General features: G+C 61.7%; 2 protein-coding genes across 4 annotated transcripts; both read left to right on the forward strand.

Moving 5' to 3' along the window:
* Window positions 1-6,538: 6,538 nt before the first annotated feature.
* Window positions 6,539-10,378, forward strand: CIMAP1D (CIMAP1 family member D). The gene is made up of 4 exons (XM_059719915.1): window positions 6,539-6,590; window positions 7,774-7,884; window positions 9,121-9,255; window positions 9,566-10,378. Exons 1-4 carry the CDS (start codon window positions 6,539-6,541, stop codon window positions 10,045-10,047), a joined length of 780 nt encoding a protein of 259 aa, XP_059575898.1. The 3' UTR covers window positions 10,048-10,378.
* Window positions 10,379-11,804: 1,426 nt separating this feature from the next.
* Window positions 11,805-26,988, forward strand: SHC2 (SHC adaptor protein 2). Of its 3 annotated transcripts, none has more exons than XM_006268698.3 (13): window positions 11,805-18,407; window positions 20,298-20,368; window positions 21,407-21,467; window positions 21,865-21,984; window positions 22,337-22,390; window positions 22,916-22,967; window positions 23,126-23,252; window positions 23,457-23,598; window positions 24,172-24,238; window positions 24,781-24,945; window positions 25,133-25,437; window positions 25,528-25,663; window positions 25,854-26,988. In XM_006268698.3, the coding sequence occupies exons 1-12, from the start codon at window positions 17,838-17,840 to the stop codon at window positions 25,654-25,656; spliced, it is 1,863 nt and encodes a 620-aa protein (XP_006268760.2). In that variant the 5' UTR covers window positions 11,805-17,837; the 3' UTR covers window positions 25,657-25,663; window positions 25,854-26,988. The 3 variants fall into 3 exon arrangements, with proteins under 3 accessions (XP_006268760.2, XP_019339640.1, XP_014455138.1); XM_019484095.2 differs by having other exon boundaries at window positions 11,805-12,081; window positions 18,231-18,407; window positions 25,528-26,988; XM_014599652.2 differs by having other exon boundaries at window positions 25,528-26,988.
* The last annotated feature ends 816 nt before the right edge of the window (window positions 26,989-27,804 follow it).

The raw sequence follows: 27,804 nt of genomic DNA on the forward strand, positions 1-27,804 counted from the left end.
ACACGTCCACCCCCGCTACCTCAACAGCCTATTGGGTGCCGTCACTGTCACTCATTCCCGACGCCCTATCGCGGAGCTCCCCGCCACCTCGCTCACTCCGCCCCCATACGGGCGGGCGATTTCCACGCCCCCTCCCTCCTCCCGCGCAGCAGGTGCCGCCTGCTTTCCGCGGAGCCTCGCCCCTTCCGCGCTCGGGATTGGTGGAGCCGCTCCTCTGCCCCGTCCCTCCCCCATCATCCCTCCATCTGATTGGACGAGGATGTGGGGGTGTGGGCCGAGGAGCGTAGTTATTGGGTGGCTGTCAGAAACGGTCGGTTCTTGGAATAAACCGTTTCCGTGGACTGTTCCACTAATCCAGTGTGGGGGCGCGGGGGATTGAAGGGGCCGGTGGCATCATCCCTAGTGGGAAGGGCTGTACCATCAATCTGCTGCGTAGGGGGGGGACGGGTTGTACCACTGATCTAGGACAGCTGTCCCAGGGGATCGCCATGGAGCAGTGCATGCTGGGAAGTCACAGTTCCCCATAGAGTACAGATGGCTATGGAGCAGTGCATACTGGGAAGCCATGGTCCCCCATAAATTACAGAGGATAGATGACATGGAGCAGTGCATGCCGGGAAACCACAGTTTCCCCCCAAAAAATTACAGGGGATGGCCATGGAGCAGTGCATGCTGGGAAGCCATGCTCCCCCATAGAGTATAGGGGCTGGCAGTGGAGCAATGCATGCTGGGAAGCCAGGGTCCCCCATAACTGACAGGGGCTGGCAGTGGAGCAGTGCATGCTGGGAAGCAATGGTCCCCCATAGAGGATGGGGAAGGCCATGGAGCAGTGCATGCTGGGAAGCCGTGGATCCCCATAAATGACAGGGACTGGCAGTGGAGCAGTGCATGCTGGGAAGTCATGGTCCCCCATAGAGTGCAGGGGAAGGCCATGGAGCAGTGCATGCTGGGAAGCCGTGGATCCCCATAACTGACAGGGACTGGCAGTGGAGCAGTGCATGCTGGGAAGTCATGGTCCCCCATAGAGTGCAGGGGAAGGCCATGGAGCAGTGCATGCTGGGAAGCCGTGGATCCTCATAACTGACAGGGACTGGCAGTGGAGCAGTGCATGCTGGGAAGTCATGGTCCCCCATAGAGTGCAGGGGAAGGCCATGGAGCAGTGCATGCTGGGAAACCATGGATCCCTGTAAATGACAGGGGCTGGCAGTGGAGCAGTGCATGCTGGGAGCTCCCCTGCCCAGGCCGGCCGCATGCAGAGGGCAGACAGAGCGGGACGCGCCCGGCCCCCAGTCACGGTGGTGGGGCCGGGGGCCGCGGCCGTGTTTCTCTCGGAGCGCCGCTTCACTCGTGGGGAGAAGAGAAAGGAAGCCGCGTTGCTAGGGCTCCTCCGGCTCCGGCGCCAGAAGGGGTTATTTATAACCTCCTCCAGGTGGCTACCTCCTCCTCCTGATCGCCTCATCCCGCCTGGCCTGGGCTCCAGCATCCTCCTCTCTGCTGCACCGAGCTGCTCACAGCCCGGGCCCTTGTCACTGCAAAGTCCCTTTCGCCACGAGACGGCTCCAAGCCAAGAGGGGCTCGGACTGAGAGCTGGGGGGGCTGTACGGCCTGAGCCCCCTTGGCTGGGTTCAGCCCTGTTGTACCAGTGTCATAGTCTGATCCCTTCTTCCAAGTTCTCCAACTCTCTTTCTCTATTATTAAAATAATAATCTACTATTAGGATCTACGGTGCAAATCTATCCTGCCTTCTCCAGATTGCCATCAAGGCCCCCCTCACTTTGTTTCGTTTCCCTTAGATCGGGGCGGGCAAAATACGGCGCGCGGGCTGGATTTGGCCTGCCAACTGATCGCATCCAGCCCGCAGGTCGGTGGCTGCAAGCACAAGATCCGGGCGGCACGGAGCCAGCGGTTCCAGCTGCTGCATCGCGCCAGGCGGGCACATCCCAGCTCCCGCCCCATGTGCTGGAAGCAGCGCTGGGTGCTCGCTGGCATCTAATGAGATGCTGAGTGCAGAGGTCTGCCTCTGTTTGGCACTCCAGGCTTTTGCTGCGCTGCAAAATACTGCTGATGTAGCTACGGTCAGTTGGGAGGGTGCAAAATTCACAGCCCTCCGCTGACTTAATAGCCAGGTGTTGACTCCCTGACGTACATATATGTGATTATGCCAGAGGAAGAGTGCTGCCATCAAGCTCCACCTATGTTATGTCATGTCAAGCGGCGTGGAGGGGGTTTTGCCAGCAAAAAACCTCCTTCCCTTGGCATATTACCTTTCCACCGGGACACACTGCTGGCAGAGCTGCGCCAGCCTAACTACCCTGGCAGAGGCTCTGTAATGTAGACATGCCTTGAACAGCGTACGCTTGAGCTAATGCTCCATTAGCTGGCAGGCTGGAGCTGGCTCTTCTCCTCCTCCGAGCACCAGCTGAAGTGGGGACAAAGACACGTGCTGTCCCGGAGAGGCTGCGGCGAGCAGCGTGCAGGCTGGCATGGCTGCATCGGCGATCACAATGGACAAGAGAGAGCACTTCCTTTCTGCCAGCAGCACAAACCAACCTGCCCCCTGACCCTGAGCAGACAGCCAGTGTGACCCCCATGCCAGACAGAGAAGCACTTGTCATCAGGGCCAAGAGCAAGTTGGAGCTGGTGGAGAGTAAAGTGAGATTCATGGGTGGGGACAGTGGTTAAAGCTGAGCGCCGTGCCCTCTCTTCCTCCGATTGGTATCAACCACCCATTTCCTCCGCTGTACACCTTCATGGGATGTCCCGATAACGAACCACTCATGCATGAGCCAGCATTTTGCCCACCTCACCCTCTCTCCCCCATGGGTACAGTTTCCATCCAAGCTGGAGGCACTTTAAAATGGGCCGGCAAAAGGCATGAGCCCAAGAAGTGAGGTCATTATCAATCATTTAAGATGCTAAATGATTAATAACATTTGAAGATGAACATGGAAGGCTCCTATCCTCAGATGCTTTCTTCCCTTCCCCTGGTAGAAGATCTGGAGAAGGCAGGGTAGATTTGCACCTTATAGCAGGTCGATGGGCATCAAAAGGCAGCCGTGTCCACGCAGCTCAATTCTGCCTAGCAAATGGAGACGTGCAGTTACTGCTCCCCAGAGAAGTCAGCTCCAGCGCTACAGTCAACTTCTGAGCCTTGTGCTGCTTGCCGCCTTGCTGATTGCATCTGACTGCCTTGCTCCGATAACGAATGAATGTATGCCCAGGCCACGGTGAGAGCCACCATGTCCAGTCGCGACAGCTTTCTGGGCCAGAAGTCAAACCCCAAGAGCCAAGGGCTCGGCTGGGGTCAGTCGGATTTGGAGGAAGGTCGCGCGTTCTCCCCACAATGCGCACGGTCTCGAAAAGGAAATGCAACAGTTCAGAGTGGCTTTTAGATGTGGTTTTGGAGCTCAGTGCTCTGCGTTGCAATAAGCCACAACGCAAAAGGTCTGAAAGGTTCTCACTCTTCGTGCAAAAAGTCCCCACCCCCAGGGCAGACTTTAAAGGGATGTGTGTCAGGTCAACGGAGACTCCAAATGCCAGGGGTTGTGTAAAGGGAATCACAACGAGGACCCTGGAGAGAGATCCACGTCCACCCCAATGCTAGCTGGTAGGACCAAGAGAGGTTCGGCGGGGGGGGTTACGATCTCCAAGCCAGGAGCTGTAAGGATGCCTTGAGGAACATGGGGTTAAACAAGCACCTGAGCCTGCAGGACATCCAGAGCAGGGGCCGAGGCTGCACAAAGGGGTCATAACCAGGGGCCTGTTCAGTGCGAGGCCACCGCTGTGTGCAGCAAAGTCATTTTGTCACTAGGGTCACCAGTGATGGCTCCTTGAACCAGGAGACAGCGGGGTCACTTTCCAGTATATCCCTGCCTTTCCAGGAGGAAAGTTGCCGTTCAGATTCCCGATCCAGTCCTCGCAGAGATCCGAGCTGTCCGTTGGCACAGGCTGGGGGGGAGAGGTGGGACCGTGTGTGTGTTTGCGGGAAGTGACTCGGTATCATCATCACCGTCAGCATCATCATTTGTGCTACTAGACGTCCCAGCTGAGATCAGGGCCCCGTCTCTCCCGTGCGTGCATTCAGCAGGAGGAAGACTACAATCCAAGCAGGGCAATCCAGAGGGAAAGCAGAGGCTGGCTCATAGGAAAACAGAAGTTGTGTTGCTTCGGGCTTGGAATGATTGTGCTTAAGGGACAATTCATTAGCTCGCTGTCACTGGGGGGTGGTCTATGACACACAGCCCACCAGCCAGCACCGCCTGGGGAAAGGAGGTAGACTTCCCCACCTGCCAAGGGTCCCCTTCCCTATGCCACGAGCCCCCGCCCCCTTGCTAATAATCCAAGGTCCAGGAGCTGGTACCTTGGCTCCCAGCTGGGATGGTGCCAGGCGCCGGGGGCACGGAGAACAGCTCTGCAGGGGCCAGCGCTCCTGCGGCTTGCTTCGATAGCAAGCCCCGATTTCCCACAGAAGAGCAACGCCGGTCTGAGCTGCAGCTGACTCTCCACGTGCAAACCTGGGGAGGTTGGCTTGGGTTTCTTTCTGCCTGTGGCTTGGCAGAGCTCTATTTGTGGGGAAGGGGCAGCGGGGTCATGGCAGCCTCTGAGCCGGGCTCCCCACCAGCTCCCTGCCTGCAATGACTAAACGTGTTGGATTAAAATTAGCAACTGGCAATTAAGCTTCCACCGGGGACCAACTCCAAGCAGTGAGTCAGGCAGGATGACGGTGGCACTGTACCTGCTCCTCGCCCTCCTGCCCCCTGGCCCGGGGGTGGCTAGCGCTTGCTCCAGCTGCGGGCGACATGTCCTGAATGGGGAGCCCCTTTGGTGGGGGTGCGGGGCTGGGATGGGCCCTGCTGAGAGGCCCGAGGGATGCGGGGCTGTGTTGCTATGGTTATGTGATGCTGTTCTGTGGTCCGGACAGAGAGAAATATAAAAATAATTATTAGCTCTATAAAAATCCCAAGCTTCCCCCAAGCCTCTCACAGCCTGCAACACGTGTGCTGCTGCCACAGCTGCCCGGGACATCATCCCGCCACACCTGGAGGCCCCTCAGGGGGTCCCAGTGCAGTGCAGGGACATCATCCTGCCTGCAGTGGGACCCTCGGGGGGTCCCAGTGCAAGGATCTACCCATGGCTGTAGCCCGTGGGCACCATTACTGTGTTCAGCCTCATACCACCTCTTGGCTGCCCACTCCTGCCGTGGATATGGGGCCTGGAGAGGCTAAGTGACAAGCCCAGGGCCACAGAGGGAGTCTGTGGCATAGCAGGCATTTGAATCGAGGGCTCTAACCATTGCTCTGCAGTGCTTCCTGAGCCTCCACCGCACACCACACTCCGCTACCAGGGCAGGGCTGGTCGCATGGGGCTGAGCTGTTCCAGCCCCCCTGGACATGGCTACGTACCCCATGCAGAGATGGCTACGCACACCCTGCAGTGTTCCCCTTCCCCAGACAGGTAGGCGGAAAAAGTGAGGCACCGAAAAACAAACTAGGGTGGTTGCTATGCTGGGAATAGAGTGGGTATCTCCCGAGTGCCAGCCCTGAGCTTTTGCCCCCTAGATCAGGCCCATTCCCTGCGGGAAGGAGAGAGAAGGGACCTGTCGGGGGGCAGCATTCACTAACCAGGGGCAGGGAAAGCAGGGACCTGGGCAGCCTGGAGGAGATATATTCATCTGCTCCAGCCCTGCCAGCATCTGGCACTTCCCTTGGGGAGCCCGGCCCCTGACGGGACAGTTCGAAGTGGAGTTAGAGCCAAGGAGGGGGTGGGAAAGCCAGGGAAGCTGGAGGTTGGCTCGGCCCCCTCTTCCTATTCCCCGGGGGTCCTTATTGTTGCTGCAGGTGGCATCACAAAGTGCCGCTGCGCTCCTAGGAGCGATGCACCCTTATTGCTGCTGGGTGCCAGGCCTGCCCCGGCTGTCATGCTCACCCCGGTCCTATGAAGGACAAAGACCGCTCTCTCTGCACCTTAATCACCTGGGCGGCCGCCGGGCCAGGAAACATCCAGCAGATGGGCAGAAACGTAACACCGCCACGGCCTCTAAGCACCAGACAGCTCTGCCTCATCCTGCACCGACGCCTGCATGGAAACCGACTCTGGTCCAGCCCCCCGCGGAGGCACCATGCTCCGGTGAGCAGGGCACCGCAGCTGTCTGCCATCGTCCTGCTCGCCCGGCATCAGTGGTGCTTGCGGTGCGGGGCGGGGGGGCTGGCAGGCTGCGTGTGGGGGAGTGTGGGGGGGAGCTGTAGATAAGCTTTCAGTGGCACAGAAAGCCCCCCCCCCACCTGTATCTGTTTCCAGGGAACCTGCTTCATGTCAAAGGATCAGCGCCCGAGTGTCAGCCGTGCAAAGAGACTTAGGTTTCACTGCAGCGAGCACCCAGGGGGCTCCTCTTTGCTGTCATACCAGACATCCTTGTCCCACCAGCGCCGTTAGCACGGGCGCCACACATCGGAGGGCGCGGGGGTGCGGGGCCGGGAGCACGTCCCGAGCAAGGCTCTCAAAGCATCGTCTCCACCTGGGCTTCCACGCTGCAGCCAGGATGCAAGAGGCAGAGCACAGGAAGGCACCCATGATCGCTGCCCGGGAGACCGGTATGCTCATCCCAGGGTCCCAGCTTCCTCATCCTGGGGTCTCAGCTTCCTCTGGGGCAGGGGGAGATAGAAAGGGATTGGAAGCAGAGACCAGCTCCGTGTGATGCTGGGGTACTGGGCCTAGCACAGCATGGCCCTGATCCTACCAAGGACAAATTCCTGGGGAAAAATGAATCATTTCCAGGCTGACATTGCTTGCATTTTTGTACAGCTCCAGGTGCAATACAATGATAACCCGGGTCTGGCTCTTAGCTGCTCCTTTCTAGGATCAGACTGGGACCAAAGAGGAGTTTTGCCTCTTTGGATGCTGAAAACCTGATTTCCGTGACCCCCTTGCATTCTAGCCCTGCCTCCAGGCTGCTGCCCTTTGGGCTGGGTGCCTCAGTTTCCCCATTTGCACCAGGGGAATGGTGAAAAGGACCTACCTTGCATCAGAGACAGAAGGGACGTGGTACGGCCGCAATGTGTGGGTAGGAAAGCTGCCGGGGTCCTGGAAGTGCTTGGTCACACCAGGCATCAGGGTGGCAGGTGGGTCCCAGCGCTGTAATATTTCGAGGTATAACGGTGCTTGGAGCTTCCTTTGCAGCGGCGCTCCCGGCGGGAAGCAGCACCTGCCGGCGCTGGGATGAGCAGACTCTGAAAGCCTCTTCTTTCCCACTGCTGGATTCTCCCTGGAGGATCTTCGCCCTGACTCCCTTCATGCCAGCTCTCCTGGTCTGAGGCCAGGGCTCCAGGCTGGCAGAGATCTGCACGAATAGGGTGGGGGAGAAATAAATACACCCGGACGATAAGGCCTTGCTGCCACCTGTGAATCAGAGCCTCTATGAGTGCTCTGCATTGTCTGGTCTTCTTTGGAGGGAAGGGAACTGCTTAAAAAATGGGGAAACTGAGGCATGGAGGGTGAAGGGCCTTGCCCAACGTCAGTGGCAGAGGTGAGCACTGAACTCAGCTCTTCCTCTAAGCACCCGCCCAGACGTCTGAGGGCCAGGAGTGCAACCCAGGCACCTTGGATCTGCATCCAGCCTTCGGGCCACTCGGCACCGCTCCCCGCCAGAGCCAGGAGCCGAAGCCTGGAGTCCTGCCTGTTCCTCTTGTGTGCTCCAACCACTGGGCAATGCTGCTGTTATAGATGCGAGCTCTATTCCCTGCTGTGTCACGTGGGTGTTTTGCTGCTTGGTGCCAGGCCCCGGCCCGGGACGGTACAGCCTGCCTCCTACCATTGGGTTTGTCAACCACGACTACACCCGGTTAACCAGCCCGGCGTACTCCCTCCACAGGCGGCTTGACGACAGCGGTAAGTCTCTTCTGGCTGCTGCTCTCTGGTGGGGTCTACGGCAGACAGGAACAGCCCTCTGCTTTGCTCAGGGCCCCACCAGACCAGCCCCTCTGCTTTCCCCATCCTCTCGGTGCTCGCTCTCCAAGGCCAGGCTGCCACCCATCTCCAACACCAGCTGTCCGGCTGGTCGGAGCCCCGTGTCCACCCTCCACCACTGTCCCGACCCCGTTAAAACATGCAGCTAATCATGGGCAGACCTAAAAGGGGGGTGCAGCCGGCGAGCTGCATCATCGCATACATCACAGCATGCATTTTTCTCCAGCTAAAGCCAAGCTAGAAGCTTTACGAATAGGTTAGGGGCCTGGGCTGTGTTATTCAGTTTAAGACTGAAGCCAAAACTAAGAAGCGCTGGAATGAGTTTAAAAAACAACCTGCCTGGCTGTGAAATGGGAACTTCCTTACCCAGAGCAGGTAACAGGCAGCAGAACGGCAGAACAAAGGCTAGCTTGATTGGTGGAACATCAAACCCATTGAAAAGAAGAGGGACATTTGGTAACACCTGTGGAGTGAAGAGTTTAGAAGGAATCAGGTAGACTACAATGGGGCTCCCTTGGCCCTGCCTGCCTGGAAATGCTGCTGCCATGGCCAGGCAGGTGGTTTTAAACTTTGGGTAGAGCAGCAGTGAAAGGGGTGCAAGTGAACCCGTGCACCCCAGCATCCATCCCTGAAGCTAATAAAATCCTGCAAACTGGTGTGTTCGTTGGGGGCCGCCCGCTCTGTCACCAAGGGAGTCCTGCCCATGCTTTGGGGAGGAGGTACTTGGCAGGCGGTGATCTCAGTGTGGTTTCAAATGGCCAGGGGGTATTGCAGTCCCCTTTTACAGAGTGGGGAATGAACTTGTCTAAGACCCTGTAGGAAGCGAGCACCCCAGGGGCCAGGTCTGCCCAGCCATGAGTGCTTGGAAGCTCACTGCAGCCCCGTCCACCTCTCAGATGAAGCCAGGGTCAAGATCTGATCCTGCTCATCCCGGCTTTTACACTGGTGCAATTCCACAGTCCTGACTTAACCCTGCCTAAGCGGGGTTTGTGCCAGCGTTTGGCTGGAGAGACTCCATGCACCCCAGTCGGATCAGCACGGGACCCTGAGCCGATGCACGGGCGAACTGGGGTGATCCCCACGGAAGGCCAAATTCTCCCCGGGTGCAATGCAACGGTGGTGATGCCAGGCAGGGAGATGTGCTAACCCGGCCCTGATGCTTTCCCCCTTTGTCGGCAGTGTACCTGAAAGACGCCAGCCCGGGTCCCTGCTATTATGTGGAGCCGCAGCTCACCCGCTTCGGCAGGGCCAGGGGCCCGGCTTACTCCATGCGGGCGCGGGCCAAGCCCCGAGGTGAGCAGTGCATGGGAGGGCTCTGCATCTGGGGCAGGGGGTGTTGGGGGAGCACTGAGCTGCCTGCGAAGGGGCTGGATCAGCCTGAGATGCTTTGCGCCAAGGGGAAGGTCTTCCCCACACCGCTGTGCCACAGTCCTAAGGAGGGGGCAGCTCGTCCTCCCTGGTTCTTAGATCTGGGCCAGGGCATGCAGCCGCTGCATGCAGAATGGAGATCCCCCATGCTCATAGCTCCATTGCAGCGGCATTGGAGCTGGGCCTGGCAGCCTCTCCCTGCTTGCACTAGCTCGGGCTGCGGTGTCTCCCACAGGGCACCCACAGACCCCCGGGCCGGGCACGTACAGCCCAGAGAAAGCCCCGCTAATCACCCGACGCCAGGCACCGTCCTTCACCATGGGCACGCGCACCGCATGCCGCGTGACGGACCCCGTCCCCGCGCCCAACCGCTACGCCCTGCCCTCCCTGCTGGGCGCGCGGGTCCCTGCCAAGCCCTCCAGCCCCAGCTTCACCATCTCCGGGCGGCACCAAAAAGGCAGCTACTCCGAAGACCTGGCGCAGACGCCCGGGCCAGGCCGATACAACAGCACGGATCCCAGCACCTACCTGCGCCGGCCGCCCGCCTTCTCCATGCTGGGCCGACGCATTGCCCCCAAGCCGGCTTTCCAGACGCCGGGTCCAGGCACGCACAGCCCCGAGAAGGTGACTGCTCACAGGACCCGGGCCCCAGCCTATTCCCTGGGCGTCCGGCACTCTGATTTCCTCACCCCTCTCATTGTGGATGTTTCCCAGTGATGCAGCAGTGGAGCAGGCTTTGATGCACCTTCCTGGAGGGACCCTCCTTGGCTCCGAGTGCCCGGATCCCACTGGGTGCTGTTCCCCTGCCCGCTGCCCATTGCTGCACCCATATGGCTCTTCCAAGCTGCCCATCCCCACGTCACTCCGGGTAGCCTGGGATATCTCCCAGCAGCGGAGACTCCCCACCTGGGGGGCACAAGGGAGCCCCCCTGCTCACGGCTGCTTGCCCCTGTGGCTCGTTAAGCCGCCTCCACCAGCTTGAGGTCTAATTTCCCCTTCGGCACCCAGTGTTGCTTTATTAAACAGGCAGTGAATTTCGGAGCTGGCGTTTGACATTTCCTGGAGAGGCAGGCGAGGGGGAGTGGGAGAAGGAAGGATGTGTCGCCCCGCAGCCCCCTTGCCCGGCGCTCCTCCAGGCCCGGCGAGCGCCGCTGGCTTCTGCTGCTGCTTCCTGTCTCTGCCGCCCAAAACGCGGGTCATTTTCACTTCCTGATGACTCAGTTTCCCTTGGGTGCAGTGGGGTTTGCGCGGGGCAGGGGGTATTTCCAGTCGCCCCAGCCCCCAACCTGCTCAGCTCTTTGTGCCACTGCAGGTTTTCAACCTGCCTCCCCCATCCAGTCCTGTCCTTTCTACCACGATCTACCGCAGCCAGGCCCTGAGCCCTTCCTCGGCACTGAACAAGGCACAAGCCAAGCACTCAAAGGGCAGCGAAGGATGCTGGGTTCAGACCTTGTCGTCTCAGCAGGGAGTGACAAAATGCTGACTTTCAGCCTGCCCTCCCGGCATCATGGCTCCTTGCCTCTGCCCCACGGCTCTCTTGACTTTTGTGAAACCACCCGCACCACCTTGCAAGCCCCCATGCAGACCCGGGGGTGTCAGCAGCCCTGGCCTGGGCGCTTCAGCGCCAGCTCCTTTCCTGTTCCTGACTTTTGAAGTCCTCAGCACCGAGCCCCCGCTGACGCAGGCGGCTGTAGGGCAAACTGGGCTGATGATGAGGGAAGGGTGATGGGATGGGACGTGAACGGGGAGCTGTGAAGCGTCCAGCCCCAGACACCGGATCTGCCTGGCTGCAAGGGCTGAGATGGAGGAAGGCTGGCGTCAGAGCCACTCGGGAGGTCTCCTACACAAAGCCCTGCAGGAGGAAGGGGCTTTTTTTTTACCCTCCAGGTTGCAGGGATCAGACTGCCCCGAAATCTGGAATTGTGGAGCAGGGACCTCACTGCCTATTGAGCTGACAGCTACTCCGTGCCACCTCTCCTGAGTCCAACGGGGCTCTCCTCCCATTACAACCCATAGGAGTTCTGCCTATTTAGGGAGCTAAGCACCCCCCAACACACCACCCCGGATACCCCAAGGTGGCCGAGAGGGTCACGCGTGTGCAGTGCATAGGCGGGAGCGGCTGATCAAAAGTTCCTGCTCACTCTTGATACCCGAGTTACTAAAGCCAGACCCGGGAAGGAGCGAGTGTGGGCACAGGGTGGGAAAGCCACCCCCCGGGGGTGGAAAGACAGAGGTAGGCACCTCTCCAGCATTGGTCTCGGGGATGGCTACGCTCCCTCCCCATTTTTCCCCGGGCGGGTGACAGGAGTCCTGCGCAGAGCCGCAGACTTTCCTACCGCTCACGGCAAATTAATCATTTGCTGATTCCTTTTTAATCAGTTACATTTGATTTTCCAAGAACCTCTTGGAAGGCGGGGGCTGCTCTTTATCTCTGGCTGACCTGAAATAAATAGATAACAACCTACCCAGTCTGGGGCAGGGTTATTTTCCCCTCGGCTGATAGACACCAACCTCCCACCCCCTCGCCGGCCCGCGGAGGGGAGCAGCAAGCAGGTAGGGCAGCGCGCTCGGAGCTGCGCGCCCAGAGGAAGTGGTGAGAGCAGCAGACGTGTTGTGCAGCTGAACGGGGCTGCAGGCTAGCGAGGGGTTGACGGGGGCCGCGGGCACCTGCTCCAGCCAGCCCTGGCCCAGGCAGCGCGGGGATGGTGTAAGAGGGAAGGAAGCAGCAGCAGCCGCCGGCCTTGGGAACAGGTAGGGCCTGTGTGACCCCCTGCCTTGGGCAAGGTGCGTGGAGATGCACTAGGAGCTCACTGGTTTCTTGGTCGGGGTACGCGTGTGAGTGTGAGTGTGTGGGTGTGAGAGACTAGCGCCAACCCCAAACACACTCAGCCCAGTACCCTGGCAAAAGAGGCTTTGCCTTATGCTAAGCAGGGCTGGGCATGGTTGTTTCTTGGGCGGGAGACCTTGACTAAGGACTAGCCCGGTGCAGGAAGGGGTCTTGTCTGTGCAGATGAGGCTTTCCCATCCTATGTGGGAGGTGGGATTTGGGCTCTGGCTGGAGCCAATGCCCCCCCCGGGCACTTCCACGGACAGGACATTGGGTAGAAAGGCATAGCAGCAGGCTGAGAAGGGCAAGTTTTAGTGAATACAAAGGCCACTTCCACTCTTTTCTTGCCCTAAACCTTCCCCTGGGTTGTAACCCACAGGCTGGCGCTCTAAATGTAGTGTAGATGAGCTAGGACATGCTGCAGCCAGCTGGGCTGGCGAAAAGCTGCTACGTTCCACCCCAGAGGTGGCCGAACTTGGGAGGGGACGAAGCCCTAGGGCTTTAAAGAGGTGTAAGGCCATGCTGATGCCCCAGAAAGGTACTTTATCCTGGCCTCTTCTACCCGGGTTCCTGAGCCCTTCTTGTGCACGCAGCACCCACGCCCTCCCCCTCTGACACGCCTGTTTACACTTACATGTCTCACGGGGCGGATGTGCTGACACTGCACTAGCCATCCCCACCACGAGCCTTAGCCCTGATTCGGTGCTTTCCATTGGCAAGTCCAAGTGCCTTACTGAGGAGATTGGGGGCTTGGGGCCATTTCCCAGATTGGGTAACCAGGGAGTACCCGACCCTCCCTGAGATCCTGTACTCTGGGGCCTGCAGAGGGACACATCATGGGGAGAAGCTCTCAGGAAGGCAGCATTAAGTACCCCCTTGATCCCTGTGAGTTGGATCACGGAGAAGGCCTGATGCCCAGTAAGCGGGTCCCCTTCCTGCCTGCAGTCTGGCAGATGGTGTCTGGAGTAGGTACAGGACTGGTTGCAAGGAGCGGAGAGCAGGGAGGGACAGAGGGAAGGGGAGAGACTTGATTACCCTCCATGTAACTGGTGAGGTCCTGAGGCTTCACCCTACGGCCCCAAACTTCAGAAGTCACCGGCTGGGAATAAAGCCAGGAGGCTCCATTCAGCTCTGCCCGGTGTCTGTGCATGCACACGCACGCACATACACACACACACACACGTGTCACCTCGTCTAATGACCCCCTCTCCTAATGAATCCTTCATGGATTTGACAGCACTTGCTTTGGGCTTCACAAAAGCAGAGCCAAAGGCTTAAGGAGATTAATTAGGCGCACGGCAGCAAAGCCATGCAAATCGGTGCCGTCTGGGAGCTGCGAAGTGGGCGGTTGAGCCCTCCTGCCTGCCCCTGCCACGGTGCCAAGGGGAACGGCAGACATGCTCGCAGTGCTCGTGGAAGGGGTGAATGGGTGGGTGAGAAGTGTGGGTGTGTGTATTCAGGCAGGGGTGAATAGGGGATGTGTGTGCATGTGTATGTGGAGGAGGGTGGATTCATTCAGACAGGTATACACAGATGATGTATATGCATGGGTACTCACATGGAAAGGAACATATAGGTAACGTGTGTTTGCATGCACATGCAAATTGTGTGCATGTATGTGGGCATGTGAGCGCAGACAGGCACATATAGGTGCCATGCTCATCCCTGCAAGTGATGTATGTGTTGGCGAGACATGCCTTCGCAGGCAGGCAGTGTGTGCTTGCTGCGTGTGCAGTTCTGGTGCATACACAGTTGCGCGCGGCAGGCTTGCAGACAGATCCTGAGCAGCCCCTTGGATCCCAGGTCTGCACCTGCAACAATGGCCCAGGTGCATGTTTTGCATCTGCACGCGTGTAAAATACTTGGGGGGGAGGTGTGTAAAGAGAAGCATGCCCTTCAATGCCTTGATGCATGTGGGAAATGTGTCTGTGCATGTTTGTGCCATGTATGGCGATAGTGGGTGCATCTAAGATCACACATGCATGCCTGGCATGTGCAAGAAGATATAACGTGCATGGGTGGGCAATGCAAGTGCAAGGGGGCATGTGTAGAGATGTGGCGGACGGGTTCCCACAAAGGCTGCATAAGAGACCCCCTACGTGAGGGCAGAGCAGAGGCAAAGCCACCGGACTGGAGCAGTGGATCCAGAGGCCTGAGAGGCAAAGGCAGCAGCTCCAATGCCCCTTATCAAGGTCAAAGCCCTGAGCTGAGTCCCCTTCCCACCCCATCCTGCCATGCTGGGGAGGCCTTAAGTGTCCAGCTCCTTAGCTGCATCCCAGATGCGTTCCCATGGGGCTTTACTGCAGTGTAAACAAGGAGCAGACAGGCCGCACCAGCCCCTGGGGTAAAACCACATGGATGCAAAGCTGGTGTGCGTGCAGCTTACCCCAGAATAGGGCAAAACAGCCTCTCCTGCCACTTAGCTTCAAGAGGCAGCAACAGCAGCCTCTTGCCAGCTGCCTTGGTGGGCACAGCAGGGTGGCAGACTACCCGGGTACATAGCACTGTGTGCCCAGGCCCTGAGCAAGTCTGGCTTGTGCTTCCCTTGCACTAACCCAGTGCTCTTCTATTTGCAGTCCCCAACCCCTGCAGCATCACATTAATCATCATGCCACAGGGTGGGGTCCAGATCCTGCTGAGCTGGGCACTGCCCGGCTGCGGCTGGGGTAGGGCTGGGTGACTCTGCTCTGCAGCAGGTGAGGCAGAGACCAGCTCCGCTCTGAAGCTTCAAGCTTTAAGCAATGATTAAAACAAGCTGAGGCTGCAGCAGGGGCTGGGAAAGCCCCGGGCGTGAGTGAGCTCCCAAGAGCGGGCGGCTGAGGTGGAGGAGATGAAAGCAACCCCTCAGCCTCTTGGGAGCTGTGCAGGGAGGAAAGCAGCTGGTGTCTCGGAGGAGAAGGAGCTTCTATTCTGGGCCCTGCCTGGTCCAGAGGGACATGGAGCGGGGAAGGCAAAGAGCAGGGGTGCAGGGTGGGGAGGGGCTGGGGGGCATCCAGATCATGCATCCACCCTCTGAGCAATGGGATCGTCACACAGTACTCACAGCACCAAAGCCCCTCCAGGCACCGAGGTCTGGCTCTCTAGCCCCCCTACCCCAAGCACAGATCACTTGAGCATCAGTCACTTTGCTCCTTGAGACCGGCCGAGCACATTCCACCAACCGTCTGGAATTGCTTCATCTAGTGCTGCAATGCAGCTGCCTCTGGGGTGGGACCAGCAGCCCTCGGACAGCTCCCGGTAGGAATCGCACACGAGATCCAGCTCAAACAGCTCAAGTGCCACTTAATTGCCCTCCCAGGCCTCCCATCCAAGCTGTGACCAGCCCCCCTCTTGCTAAGCTAATGGGAGCTAATGAAACCCCCAAGCAGATGGCTGCAGATAGCTTAATAATAGCCCATGGCTCCACAGAGCCGACACTCTACCTAGCAAGGCTCCCACCCTCAATCCCAACCCCAGAGCTATTGCTCTGTCAACCTGCCTTTGAACCTAGGGCCTGGATGGAGGCGGGGGCAGCAACTGAGAATATTAGTCTCCTCTCCCTTTTCCAGTGTTTTCAGACTGTTTAGAAAGCAAACAACTGGAGGGAGAGAGAGAGAGAAGAGCAGTTCTTAATATGGCAACAGCAAATGTAATTCTATTACTGTGATTTATTGATTGCACTCTGAGCAATTACTGGCTTTCACCCCATCACCTGCCAGTGGAAGAGAGCGAGAGAGACAGCAAGGAGAAGGAGAAAACAAAGAGGCGGCCACACATGCCTCCCACCGTTTGGAAACAAGGGCCTCAGAGGAAAGCTTTGATTTTTTAATTTGGGCTCTGTTAGGAGAGATCATTTGTGTGAGCCCTCTCTCCCCCCACCTTTGGTGGGTCCTTGCTTGGGGACTGGGAGCTGCCTGCTCTGCCTCTGCTGTGGGATCACAGTGGGAATTAGGTTGCCATTGCTCAGAGGAGGGGGGTGGAGGGTGAAAGTGGGCCCTGCAGCTCCCCCCCTTGCTTTGCACAAAGCCACAGCACTGGGCTTGGGGGAGATGGGAGCAGGGGTCAGCCCCCTACCAGGTCCCGGCTGGAGGGTGAAACTGACCAGGAAAGAAATTGACAAGGAAAGAAACTGACCAGCCCCTTGCCCCTCCTGGAGTCTTGGGGAGCACAAGGGCTGAAGGGCTGGGGCGTGGAAAGCAGGCACCGGCCAGCTCTGGTACCCTCATGGGGACAACACTTCCTCTCACCGGGGTGAGGAGCCCATCACTGCATGCGAGAAGGGGCAGAGACTGTGGAGGGAAACCAATTGGGGTCTGACCAGGGGAGCAAGCCCAAGGATGGCAAGCTGCCATAGCTTGGGCCACGTTAGGGGCTGCTTTGCAGAAGCCAGTTGCTTCTGGGGGGTGTGATGGGAACTGGGGCTTCCCATCCCTGGCTGCAAGCGGGAAGAACTGCCCGGACCTGGGAGATCTGAGCAAGGTGCATCCACCTGCTGTGGAGTCTGGCGGGGAGGCGAGAGGGCTCTCTGCTGCAGCCTCCATGCCCCCAAACCTGCTTGCAGGCTGTTTTGGAGGCATCAGAAAGCAAAGCCAGCAAGAAGCAAAGGAAACCCAGCAGCAGAGCATCACCCGCCTTGCCCAGCCCTGCGGCTTTGATGTAAACAGAGAGAAGCAGCCCAGAGAGCCAAAGAGCCCAGTGCTGCCAGCTGCTTCCAGAAGCTACCCCGTCCTCACTCAAGCTAATGACTAAGCAGGGGGGTTAGAGGGGACCTTGCATCATTTTTTATGATCCCATGCCTAGGAGGAAGGGAGCTCCTTCAAGCTCTGCTTCATCTCCAGCTGCCCATTAACCCCACAGCAGCTGGAGGAAAGCAGCCTGCACTGTGCAGGGATACGGGACCCAGCTCTGAGGAGGGGGGGCCTTGGTCCCTCTGGATCCCTTAGGGCTGTGCTTTGAACACCTCACATGGAGGTTTAAAGGGAGAAGCACAGGGCCAAAATGCTCAGCGACACCCCCAAAGCCACAGTGGGATTGGGGGAAAAATTCCCGACTCCAGACTCAGGATCGAGCCCCAAAAGCTGGAGAGCAAACCAGCGGGTGAGGCTTGAGCTGCAGGACGAGGGGTAGGGGGCTCTGCTTCTGCTGGGGAAGGGGAGGCATCTCCACCGTGCCGGGGGTACCAGTGAGGGCAGGATGCCCCAGCTCCCAGGCTAAGCACAATCCTCCACAAAGCTCGGTCACGGGTCCCCTCCTCCCCACTCCCCCAGATCTCGGGGGGCTGCCACCTCGCACCTTCAGGCAGCATGGAGGGGTTGCATATAGGAAAGCAAGCTGGACCCTTCAGAGGCCTGTTGGAAAATCCCAGGCAGGGAAACCTGCACGCTCTTCCCATCAGCTGGCAGACCCTTGCCCTTAGGATACTGCCCCTCTCCACCCTGACTGTGGGGTGCCTGATCCCCCCAGCCGCCGCAGCCTCCTCCCTCTGCTCCCTCCAGCACTGACAGCCAGGGTGGTGGTGGTGGTGGGGGGAGCAGCGCGGCGCGGCGGCCTGGCCTGCAGCCGCCGGTCTGCCGGCGATGAGCAATCGCACCATGACATCATCGTGTGAGCTGAGCCTCCCCGGGGGAGCGCGGGGCAGGCAGGCAGGCGGGCAGGCGGGAGTGCAGCGCAGAGCCGGGCGAGGACGCCGAGCTCGTAGGGCATGCTGGCCGAGCCCAAGTATGGGCGCTTCCACAACGCCTCCGTGACACCGGCTGAGGACCCACTGCCAGCCCCAGCCATGAGTGGCAAGGTGGCCGCGGCCCCACCGGCGCCGGCCCCGGCCCCCCCGGCGTCCGCCCCAGCACCCCCCTGCCCCACGCTGGGCGAGGAGCAGGAGGCCGTGACCACCTTCTGCACGCTCATCCCCAAGATGCCCCAGTGGAAGTTTTCGGCCCCCTCGGGCTTCCTCAGCCGCAGCCCCTCCAGCGCCAGCAAGGACCTGTCTTCCCCGGCCAAGGCCGGGGGGCCAGGGGAGGCTGGGGGGGCCCCCTCGGGCCTGGCGGCCGTGCTGGGCGCCTGCGAGCCCGTCTGCTCCACGCCGTGTTCCCTGCAGGTCATGAGCCGGCTGCGCGGCGGGGCGGGGGGCTCCCGCAAGGCCCCCCGGGGCGAGGGGGGACAGCCGGCCGGCGAGGAGTGGAACCGCAAGGGCAGCTTCATCAACAAGCCGGCGCAGGGCTGGCTGCACCCCGACGAGAGGGTCCTGGGTCCAGGCGTCTCCTATATCGTCCGGGTAAGCGCTTTTCTCTGCTCCTTCCTCCCTCCACCATCCAACCCAGCTAGGCAGGCAAGCATCCCCCCAGGGCCCTGCCTGCCCTGGCCCCAGCTCTCTGCTCTCGGGGGCTAGGAGCTGGCAGGGGAAAGGGGATGGGGCCCTGGATTTGGGGCTGGGATTCTCCAAGGTCCCCCCACCCAGCTGGAGCTCGGCGGGCTGCATCGGAGGGTGGGAGCCCTTGCACCAGGGGATGTCCGGGGAGGTGGAACCAGGCCCTTGTGGGGGGGCAGGCCATGGCTGAGATGCTCGGTCTCAGATGAGGCCATTGCCCAAGGGGTCCCATCCTGGGCAGGTGCATGGAGCACAGCAACCAGCTTAGGGTAGAGGGGAGCACGTCTGTCTCTCCTCCCCCCAGCCCCCAAGGGCATCACTGAGTCAGAGCAGGGCAGAGCATACCTGGGGGGCAGGACCCACTTTCCTGGCTCCCAGCCCCTCCTCACCGCCCAAGAGGCACACTGCCCCTTCCATTCTTGTTTGGCCCTGGTGTAATTGGCTTGGAGGGAGGTGGGACCCTCCTGACCGACACCAGCAGCAGGCTCCATCCCTGCTCTTTCACTGCCCCCCCATCACTTGGCCACATCACTTTGCCTCTGTGCCTCAGTTGCCCATCTGTAAAATGGGGGGTGTTTGCCTTGGTCCCTCAGGCTGGTTCTGGATGTGGGGCACAGCCCAGACACTGTGGGGAAGGGTCCAAGAGGAAGGTCTGGGTTATGTGGGATTAGCCCCTGCTCACCTGGGGATGGAGCCAGGGTGTGGACACCGCAGAGAGCCCCACTCCGCACAGCTTTGCTTCAGGGGGAGTGGGACCGTTGCCCTTCCCACAGCAGCCCTGCCCCAGGGAGCCGAGCTGGGCCAGCAGCTCTGAGTCCACCTCCCCCATCCCTAACCCCTTCCCTGCCCCAAGAGGCAGCTGCCAAGTGCCGTCAGGCCATGAGGCCCCGCAGGGACATCTGTGCAAAGTCCCAGGTGCGGTCAGTGATCCCAGCCTGGGGGCAGGGAGAGCCTGGCTGTGGGGGCAGGAGACACTGGAGCTATCTCCCCACATGGACCGGGATGGGGGCTCTGGCTTGGGGAGGTGTCTGAGAGCCGGGTGCTGGAGGGGCAGCCTGGGGTGCTGCCCCGGTCCCTGCCTGGAGTCCTGGCTGGCAGAGACAAGCGCCCCCATGCATCACCCTGCCGCCAGCATGATTCACACCCCCAGCTCTGCTCCCAGCACCTTTGTCCAGCCACATCTCCCCGCATAAACTTTGTTATCCATGGGTGCTGACAGCTGCACGAACTCACTACCCACTGCAGAAATGCAGCCACTGCTGGGGTGGGAGGATGGCTTGTGGGGGCTGGGGACAGCACAGGGCAGGGGCTCAGCAGCTCCGTTCGTGGGGGGGCACATTGTGCGTATCCAGTCTGACACCCCCCAGACTGGAGACTCTCACCTGGCACCGCATTCGCTGCCACCACTGCTGTGCCTCAGTTTCCCTCTCTGCTCCTTGGGGATAAGTGTGGGGGCACCAGGAGGTTTCCTTGTCTGGGCAGCACGAGGCTTGGGGGCTGGGAGGGGTCACCCAGGGACGAGTCCCACCCATACAAAGGTCTCAGCACCCAGCTAGGAAGTCACCAGAGCTGGGAAGGGGACTGGGGGGGTGGATGGATGGCACATGGGGGTAGCAGCATGGGTGCCCTGGGCATCCCTGGCTCACAGCTGTGGCCGTGGGGCACAGACTGGACATCCCCACTGCCTGCTGGGTGCCCTGCAACTACCCACCTCCCTGCCTGCCCTGGCCACTGTGTCTGGGAGTGGGGCCAGGCCCGGGGCAGCTCAGCTTGGTTGATGCCCCCCCTCTCTTGCAGTACATGGGCTGCATTGAAGTGCTGCGCTCCATGCGGTCTTTGGACTTTAACACGCGGACCCAGGTGACCCGGTAAGACCCCCCATGTCCCTGCGAACGTCCCCGCTGGCTGGGCGAGTCCAGGCCCTGCGTGGGGCAGAAGGACCAGCTCTGACTGCTGGTTGGGGGCTGTCTTGGATCCACACCGAGTCCCCCCCCCATGGGGTGGGGGGAGCCCAGGCAGACGGAGAGAGGGAGCTGGGGCTCGGGGACGGGGGCAGGATCACGGGCTCTGCTGCCTGCTGACGCAGCCGATCGATGGCAGGGGCGGGAGAGGGGCCGTGGCTTGGAGCCAGGGAGTATCGATGGCTCGGTGCCCCTCCCCCTGGCTCCCGTGGTACGAGTGTGGGGAGAGGGTGCCTGGGGGCTCAGCCTCCATCAAGGGCATGGGGGTGCCCAGGGCTCAGGTCTGGGGCTGGGGTTGCAGGGGATGGCTGGGTACCAGGGACCGACTTGGCAGTGCTGGCCACCCCCCACCAGGCAGGTGCAAGCCAGGCAGGCTTTGCAGGGCACCTGGGCTGGGTGCCCTCTCCCCTAGCAGCGGCTGTGCCAGGCTGCCCAGGGCATGCGGAGCTGGGTGCTGACGGAGTGATCTTCACCCTGAGCCCTGGCCGGCTTCCCTCTCCCACTGGGGCACCTCAGCATCTGCACGGGACCCTCCCGGCTGCCCTCAGCAGATCCATTGCCGGGACAGTTCCCCCCATCACTGCTGCTGCCCCCTTTCTCCACCCCCTCTCCCCAGGCTGCTGGAGCTGGTGGCAGGCTCCAGCCGGGAGCGCAGTCCCTGGGGAGCCCCAAGGCCCTGATTGCCACTTAGAGGCAGGAGCAGGAGCGCAAAGTGCCTGGTGCTGAATTATTAAAGGGCTCTGCCTGGCAAGAACAGCTGGACGTCATTGCAGGGCCCCTGGGACCATTCCCCGTCCCTGCCCCCGGGGATGCGGTGCAGGCTGGAGGCAGCGTCTTAGCTCCAGGGAGCGTCGTGGGGCAGGATGGTGGGGACCGGTGGACCCAGGCGTCCGGGTGCAGGGGCTGCGGGGCTGACTCCGCGCCCAGGCAACGCTTTGCTTGCAGGGAAGCAATCAACCGTCTGTACGAGGCTGTGCCCGGCGTCAAGGGGGCCTGGAAGAAGAAGGTGGGTTGCGTCCCGTGTGCTCTGGGTCTGGGCAGCAGGGAGCAGTGGTTAGGACTGGTGGAGGGACAAGGGCAGGCTGGCCAGGGCGTGGGGATGTGGGTGCGTGGCTCCGTCTGGGAGCCAGACAGGCTTTGGAGAGGGGAGTGGGGCTGCTGGAGGGCCAGATCCTGCCCACGCTTACTCCCCAGGGTCTCCTGCTCTGTCCTCCTGCACACCCCATCCAGCTGGCTAGTTTGCCCAGACACCTTCTGTGCTAATGAGCATTGGTGGGGGCTGCGGCCCCTCTGAAAGCCGGGCCCCAGCTCTGAATTCCCTCCCTGCCTGCTCTGCCTGCTCCCCCAAATCAGCATCTGGAACCCCCCCGGTAACAGTAACGTGGCTGTGTCTCTCCGGCCAGGCCCCCAACAAAGCTCTCTTCTCCATCCTGGGCAAGAGCAACCTCCGCTTTGCCGGGATGAGCATCGCCGTCAACATCTCCATCGACGGGCTGAACCTCATGGTCCCCACCACGCGGCAGGTGAGCCAGGGGCACGGCAGGGGTGCAGCTGCCCTGGCTGTGCCCGGTCTCAAGGGTCCCAGCTTCGGCCGGCCCCACAACCATCCAGCCCTGGTGAGGCTGTAGCACCAGGGCTGGGTGGGGGATGCGGATGGCTCTGGGGCCAGCCCTGTGCTCCGCCTGCTAGGCAAGGCTTTCTGCTGCAAGCCTTGGAGGAACTACCCCCTTCCAGGAAACTGGAGGCACAGGGGTTGGGGACTGCAGGTCCTGGGGGGGGACTGGGGTCCTGGGTAGGAGGGGGGCTCTAGCCTCTGTGCTTGCAACCAGGGGCTGGTGCTTGACCGTCCCCGCCTCTGCCCCTCTGTGCCTGCAGATCATCGCCAACCACCACATGCAGTCCATCTCCTTCGCCTCCGGGGGGGACACGGTAAGAGCCCCTTTCCCCCCTTGCCACCCTCTGCGCTGCCCCTGCATGCGGGCAACATGCAGCCCCAGTTGTCTTGCGGGCTCAGGGCAGGTTCAGCTCTGGCTGCTGGCTCCTGTCTCTGCCCCGGGACCCCTGAGGGTGGGGAGGTGGGAGACACCCCTACCTGGCCTCCCCTCCTCGCTGTTGAGGGGGCTGGGGACCCTGCATCTCCATCCTTGCGGGGCTGCAAGGAGCTCCCTCCCTCATGAGCTGCCAGGAGTAGTATGTCCATTATCTCCCATGCGGGTACTAGGGGGACCACTGTCCCCCAGATGGGCCCAGGGCCCAGGGGGATTTGCCGGCCCCATGATGGTCCCTAAGGGATGGGATCAGCCCAGCTCCAGCTGCCTCTGCAGCCCTCCGGAGGGGCAGGCTCTTCCTGGAAGGAGCGGGGGTCTCCCAGTGCGGGGCTGGGCATATTAACACCCAGGGCTCCTGCCAGGCCGCACCCTGGGCCCTTGTAACAGACCCTGCCTCTGCCTCCAGGACACGACGGACTACGTGGCATACGTGGCCAAGGACCCCATCAACCAAAGAGGTGAGGAGGAGTGGGCAGACACCGGAGGATGGGTGATGGGGAGGCTAAATGGGGTGCCCTGGGGAGGGGGCTGGTAGGTGGCACGACAAGGAGGGTGCAAGGCACCCGCCCCTTCCTGACCCGCCTGTCTGTCCATCTGTCGGCCGGTCCGTCCGCAGCGTGCCACATCCTGGAGTGCTGCGACGGGCTGGCCCAGAGCGTCATCAACACGGTGGGGCAAGCCTTCGAGCTGCGCTTCAAGCAGTACCTGCACAGCCCCCCGAAGGCAGTGGTGCCGCCCGATAGGTAGGGGCGCAGGCGCTGGGGTGGCACTGCTGGAGGGCTGGGGGCACCCTGCCCTGGGGGGCTGGGTCCCTAGGCGCCCTGGCCCCAGGGGCTAGGATGCCCGGGTTGCCGTGGCTGTGTCCAGGGATGCTGCAACGGCTCTAGATGCCCCAACTCTGGGTCCTGGGCTGTTCTAGCCGTGGCCTCTAATTGCTGTCCCTGCAGAGCGCTGGGCCCCGAGGACTCGGCGTGGGGCGACGAGGAGGACGCGGGCGAGCACGACTACTACAACAGCATCCCCGGCAAGGAGCCGCCCCTGGGGGGGCTCGTCGACTCCCGGCTCCGGCACGGGCCACCACTGGGCCACGTGAGCACCCAGCCCCCTGCCCCTGGGGCCTCAGCACCCTGCCCTGACCCCGATCTCGTCCCCAGGGAGAGGTGGGGGCTGGTTGCTGGCATTGCAGGGCTTCCCTCTACGTCATAGGGGAGGTGGTGGGTTCTCCCCATTCCAGCCTAGGAAGCTCTGCAGGACTTTAGGAGATGCCCAGAGCAGCCACATGCCCAGATTTCCTGACCCGTGTGACTCCTGCCCCGGGCAGATGGCTGCAGCTTCCCCTTGTCCAAAGGAAGGGCCTGGGCCAGGCCAGGGGGCAAATCCCGGATAGATCCTGGATTCAAATCTCTGGGGGCTCTTGGACGCGCTGCACCAGCACTGGGGTGGGGGCCGAGGGCACCAGCCTTGCAGGTGCCAGGGGCTGGGCACTGCAGGCTGCGTGCCAGGCTCAGGCTGGCTCCCACAGCTGGACAGGCCATGGGGTAGTTAGCACGCGTGTCCCAGGCCACAATATCCTGGTGGTCCCTCGCCAGTGCCCAGCCCCTGCCCCATCCCTGCCACTGTGCGGGTCCTGAGTGCTGACCAGGGGCTGATTGTGCTTCACAGGCTGGATTCCCACTCCGGAGGGACCTGAGCAGCCACCCAGGCCCCCCCTGGGATGTTGATGCCCACGGTCAGTGCAGAGAGATCCTTTAACGGGCACTAATTCATAGGCGCAGGGTGGGCGGCCAAGGAAGCCCCACGGGCAGGGAAGTGGGGATGGGTGTCACTGGGTCCCATCCTGGTCTCACCCGCTCTGGGGAAGCTGCTGCTCCTTCCCTTGGGGCAGGGTTGGACCCATGGGAGGTGACACAGAGGTTTGGAAACAAAGGCCTCTGCCCCTGAGCATAAGAAGCAGCCTAAAGGCTGGAGTGCTGGGCACCAGGGGGAGGCCCTGGAGGGAGGGGAGCTGCAGCTACCCTGGGACGCAGGATGGGGTGGGGGGGGAGACACATGCAGGGGGCTAGGAGGTCCCGAGAGGCTCAGGGTGGAAGCGCTAATTCTGGGGGTCCTGGCGGGTGGACAGGGAGCCCACTGTGGGCCGATATGCCCCCCAGGGTTGGAGCTGGCATCTCCGTGCAATGAGACAGGAGGCCATGGAGTGATGGGGGAGCTGTGCCTTCTCTCTCCGGGGCTCTGCTGGAGCTGACCAGCGGGCACGGCTGTATCTTCCAGGCCAGCCCTGCGACGGGTACCTGCAGGCTGACGGGCAGCCCCTGGGACCCCGCGACTACGAGGACCACATGTACGTGAACACGCAGAGCCTGGATGGCTGGGAGGCAGAGCCTGGGGGCCACGGGGTGCCGGAAGAGAGCCCCAAAAAGGACCTCTTTGATATGAGTAAGAGCAGCACTGGGGGGTGATTGTGGCCAGGGAGCTGGGGGTGGGGAGGGGGGTCTCCCCGGCTGGCTCAGGGGACTCAGAGGGATGCTCTGGGCTTCAGCTCGGTGCTGCGATCCTGGCTCAAGTGGCTGCCCATGCTAAAGCCTTGCGAGCTGCCCCCATCTCCTCTGTGCCCCTCTCTCAGGGCCTTTCGAAGATGCCCTGAAGCTGCACGAGTGCACAGTGGCAGCAGGCAGCGCCAGCCCCGCCCTGGAGGACCGGTGGCCCAGCCCCCCCACACGCAAGGCCCCCATCGCCCCCACGGAAGAGCAGCTGAAGCGGGAGCCCTGGTACCACGGGAAGATGAGCCGGCGGGACGCCGAGAAGCTGCTGCAGGTGGACGGGGACTTCTTGGTGCGGGACAGCATCACCAACCCGGGGCAGTATGTCCTCACGGGCATGCACGGCGGGCAGCCCAAGCACCTCTTGCTGGTGGATCCAGAAGGCGTGGTAAGGCTGGCGTGCTCCCTTCCCCCTGCCCCGTGCCCCGGGCAGTGCCCCATGGGTCCTGCCCCCAGCCCCTGCACTCTCTGCCCCCAGGTGAGGACCAAGGACGTGCTGTTTGAGAGCATCAGTCACCTCATCAACTTCCACCTGCAGAACCAGCAGCCCATTGTGGCGGCCGAGAGCGAGCTGCACCTGCGGCAGGTGGTGGCCAGGAAGCAGTGACCGCTGGGTGCGTAGCCAGCGCCCACCTCGTGCGGGGACCCCGATTCTCCCCTGCCCAGGCTTAGGGGGTGCCTTGATCGGTGCAACCATAGGGGCCCTTGAGTGCTGCCCCTCGTCTGGGGGGGGCAGGCAGGGGGGTCTGATGGGGATTGCTGTGGACTGCGGCCATGTCCCACCCCCCTCTCTGTCTCCCGCAGGTGGTCGCCGCGCTCCATCCCACCCCTGCGACCGGCAGCCCCCGCCAGCTGGGCTCCCGCCTGGGACGGGGCAATGCTATTTACCCCACATGCGTGAGAGCAATGCTCCCCTTCCCCCTCCCTGCCCCGCCACGGAGCCCAGCACCGACGGACCAGGAACGGGCCCCACCCCGGCCCCCCGGCTGTCCTTGTTCCCTTGACACGCCGGAGAGCAGAGCACGGCAGCCAGGACGCCTGGGCTCCTTTCTCCTTGCTCTACTGCTGACTTCCTTTGGGGCTGGGGGGGAGAAGCGCGGGGAGGGAGAAGGTGTGGGCAAGTGGTGTCACCACTCTGTGCCTCAGTTTCCCCCCTCTGTAAAATGGGGGAGGAGGAAATTGCCTGAGCTCCCTCGCAGGCAGAGGGGTGGGGGGTAGGGTCATTATAGGTGGGGGCTGCTGGGCTCCAAGGTCAGCTGCTAAGGACCCCCGGAGCGGAGGGGAGACCTCAGCAGGTGGGGGAGGATGTGCCTGCCATGCAGAGCTCCTACCAGCACGAGGCTTATTGCACCAGGGGGCTCAAAGGCCTTGGAAGAGAGAAGAGCAGAGCTGCTGGGGGCAGGGTGGATGGATCTGCCACCCACCCGCATGCCCTCCGCCAGCCTGAGGCTATGCCAGCACCTTGCAGTCCTGCCTAGGAGAGGGCTCTGTCTCTTCCCCACCCTCCTGCTTGCCCAGTCACCCTTCGGGCAGGGGGCTGGGGTGGGGAGGGGGAAATTTGTTGCCCTGCAGCTTGGCTCAGGTTAGCACTGCTTGGAGCATCTCTGGTCCCTGCCTCCTGGCACCGTGCACGGTGGGCTGGGGGGTAACGGGCTCCCCATCTTGCAAGGGCTGGCCCCTGTGGGTCAGGATCGTTGTCCCCGCTCGCCCCGCCGCCGGCATCCCGCAGGGGCCCATGCACACGTCCCGCCCGGCAGCACCAGGCTCGCGCTCTGCGCTGCTTCGCACAGGGCTCACGCGGTGCCCGCAGGGCTGAGCACCCGCCCATGGGGACGGACCCCCCACACAGCGGCACGGGGCAGGACAGACCTGTGTGGACGCCCGCTGTCCCGAGAGCCTCCTCGTTTGGAATATGTTTCTAATTAAACCCAGAAATGACCCCCTGGCCTCTTCTTGCCTCTGCCTTGACAGACCCTCTGCAGTGGGATCTGCCCCCATTTGCAGGGGGGACACCCTGGCAGGGCTGTGTCCCTCCAGCGGGTGGAGGTGATGCCCCGGCGGGGTTTGGGAAGGCCCTTTGTGCCTCAGAGACCCTGCTAAGGGGGTGTTAGGGGAGCATGGGGGGTGCTGGTCCTTTACTGGGGCAGGGCTGGGGCAGGGACCACATACCCCCTGGGCTTGGGCTTGGGACCCTCCCTGGAGCGTGTGTGTCGGTGCAGGGGGGGCGCAGACCTCAGAGCCCGGCTGTGCCATGGAGAGATGGATGTATCATGGACCGGGGGCAGTACTGAACAGGCCCTGCCGCTGCCTGCCCTGCCTGTGCTCTGTGCCTGCCGTGCCCCAGGGACGGGCATCGATGCCAGCAGGAAAGGCTGGTGCCAGCCCTGGAGAAGCAGAGCCACACCCAGCAGGTGCGTTGACTCTGACACACATCAGTGCTCCTGGCCCTTGCTCCCAGCTCCTGCCAGCCCCAGGCAGGCCAGCGCGTCTCCTGCCACGGACTCCCGATCTGGCCCCAAGCAGCGGCTGGTCCCTTGCCTACGTGGCTCCTGGCTTAGGGACCATGCTCCAATAGCCGAGCTCTTGGACTCCTTTGCCGTCCTTCCAGCTGCCCCCTGGATGTGGGGCGATGACAGGGACCTGGGTCCCCCCCAGCTGGGATGCCCGGGGCTGGGGTGCCCCTGAGCAGGGCCTGTCTCTTGCTGGGCTGTGCCTGGCACTGGCGCAGCCAGGCATGTAGCTCCTGCTCTGAGCT

Source organism: Alligator mississippiensis, chromosome 16 (genome assembly GCF_030867095.1).
Source record: "Alligator mississippiensis isolate rAllMis1 chromosome 16, rAllMis1, whole genome shotgun sequence".
NCBI lineage: Eukaryota > Metazoa > Chordata > Crocodylia > Alligatoridae > Alligator > Alligator mississippiensis.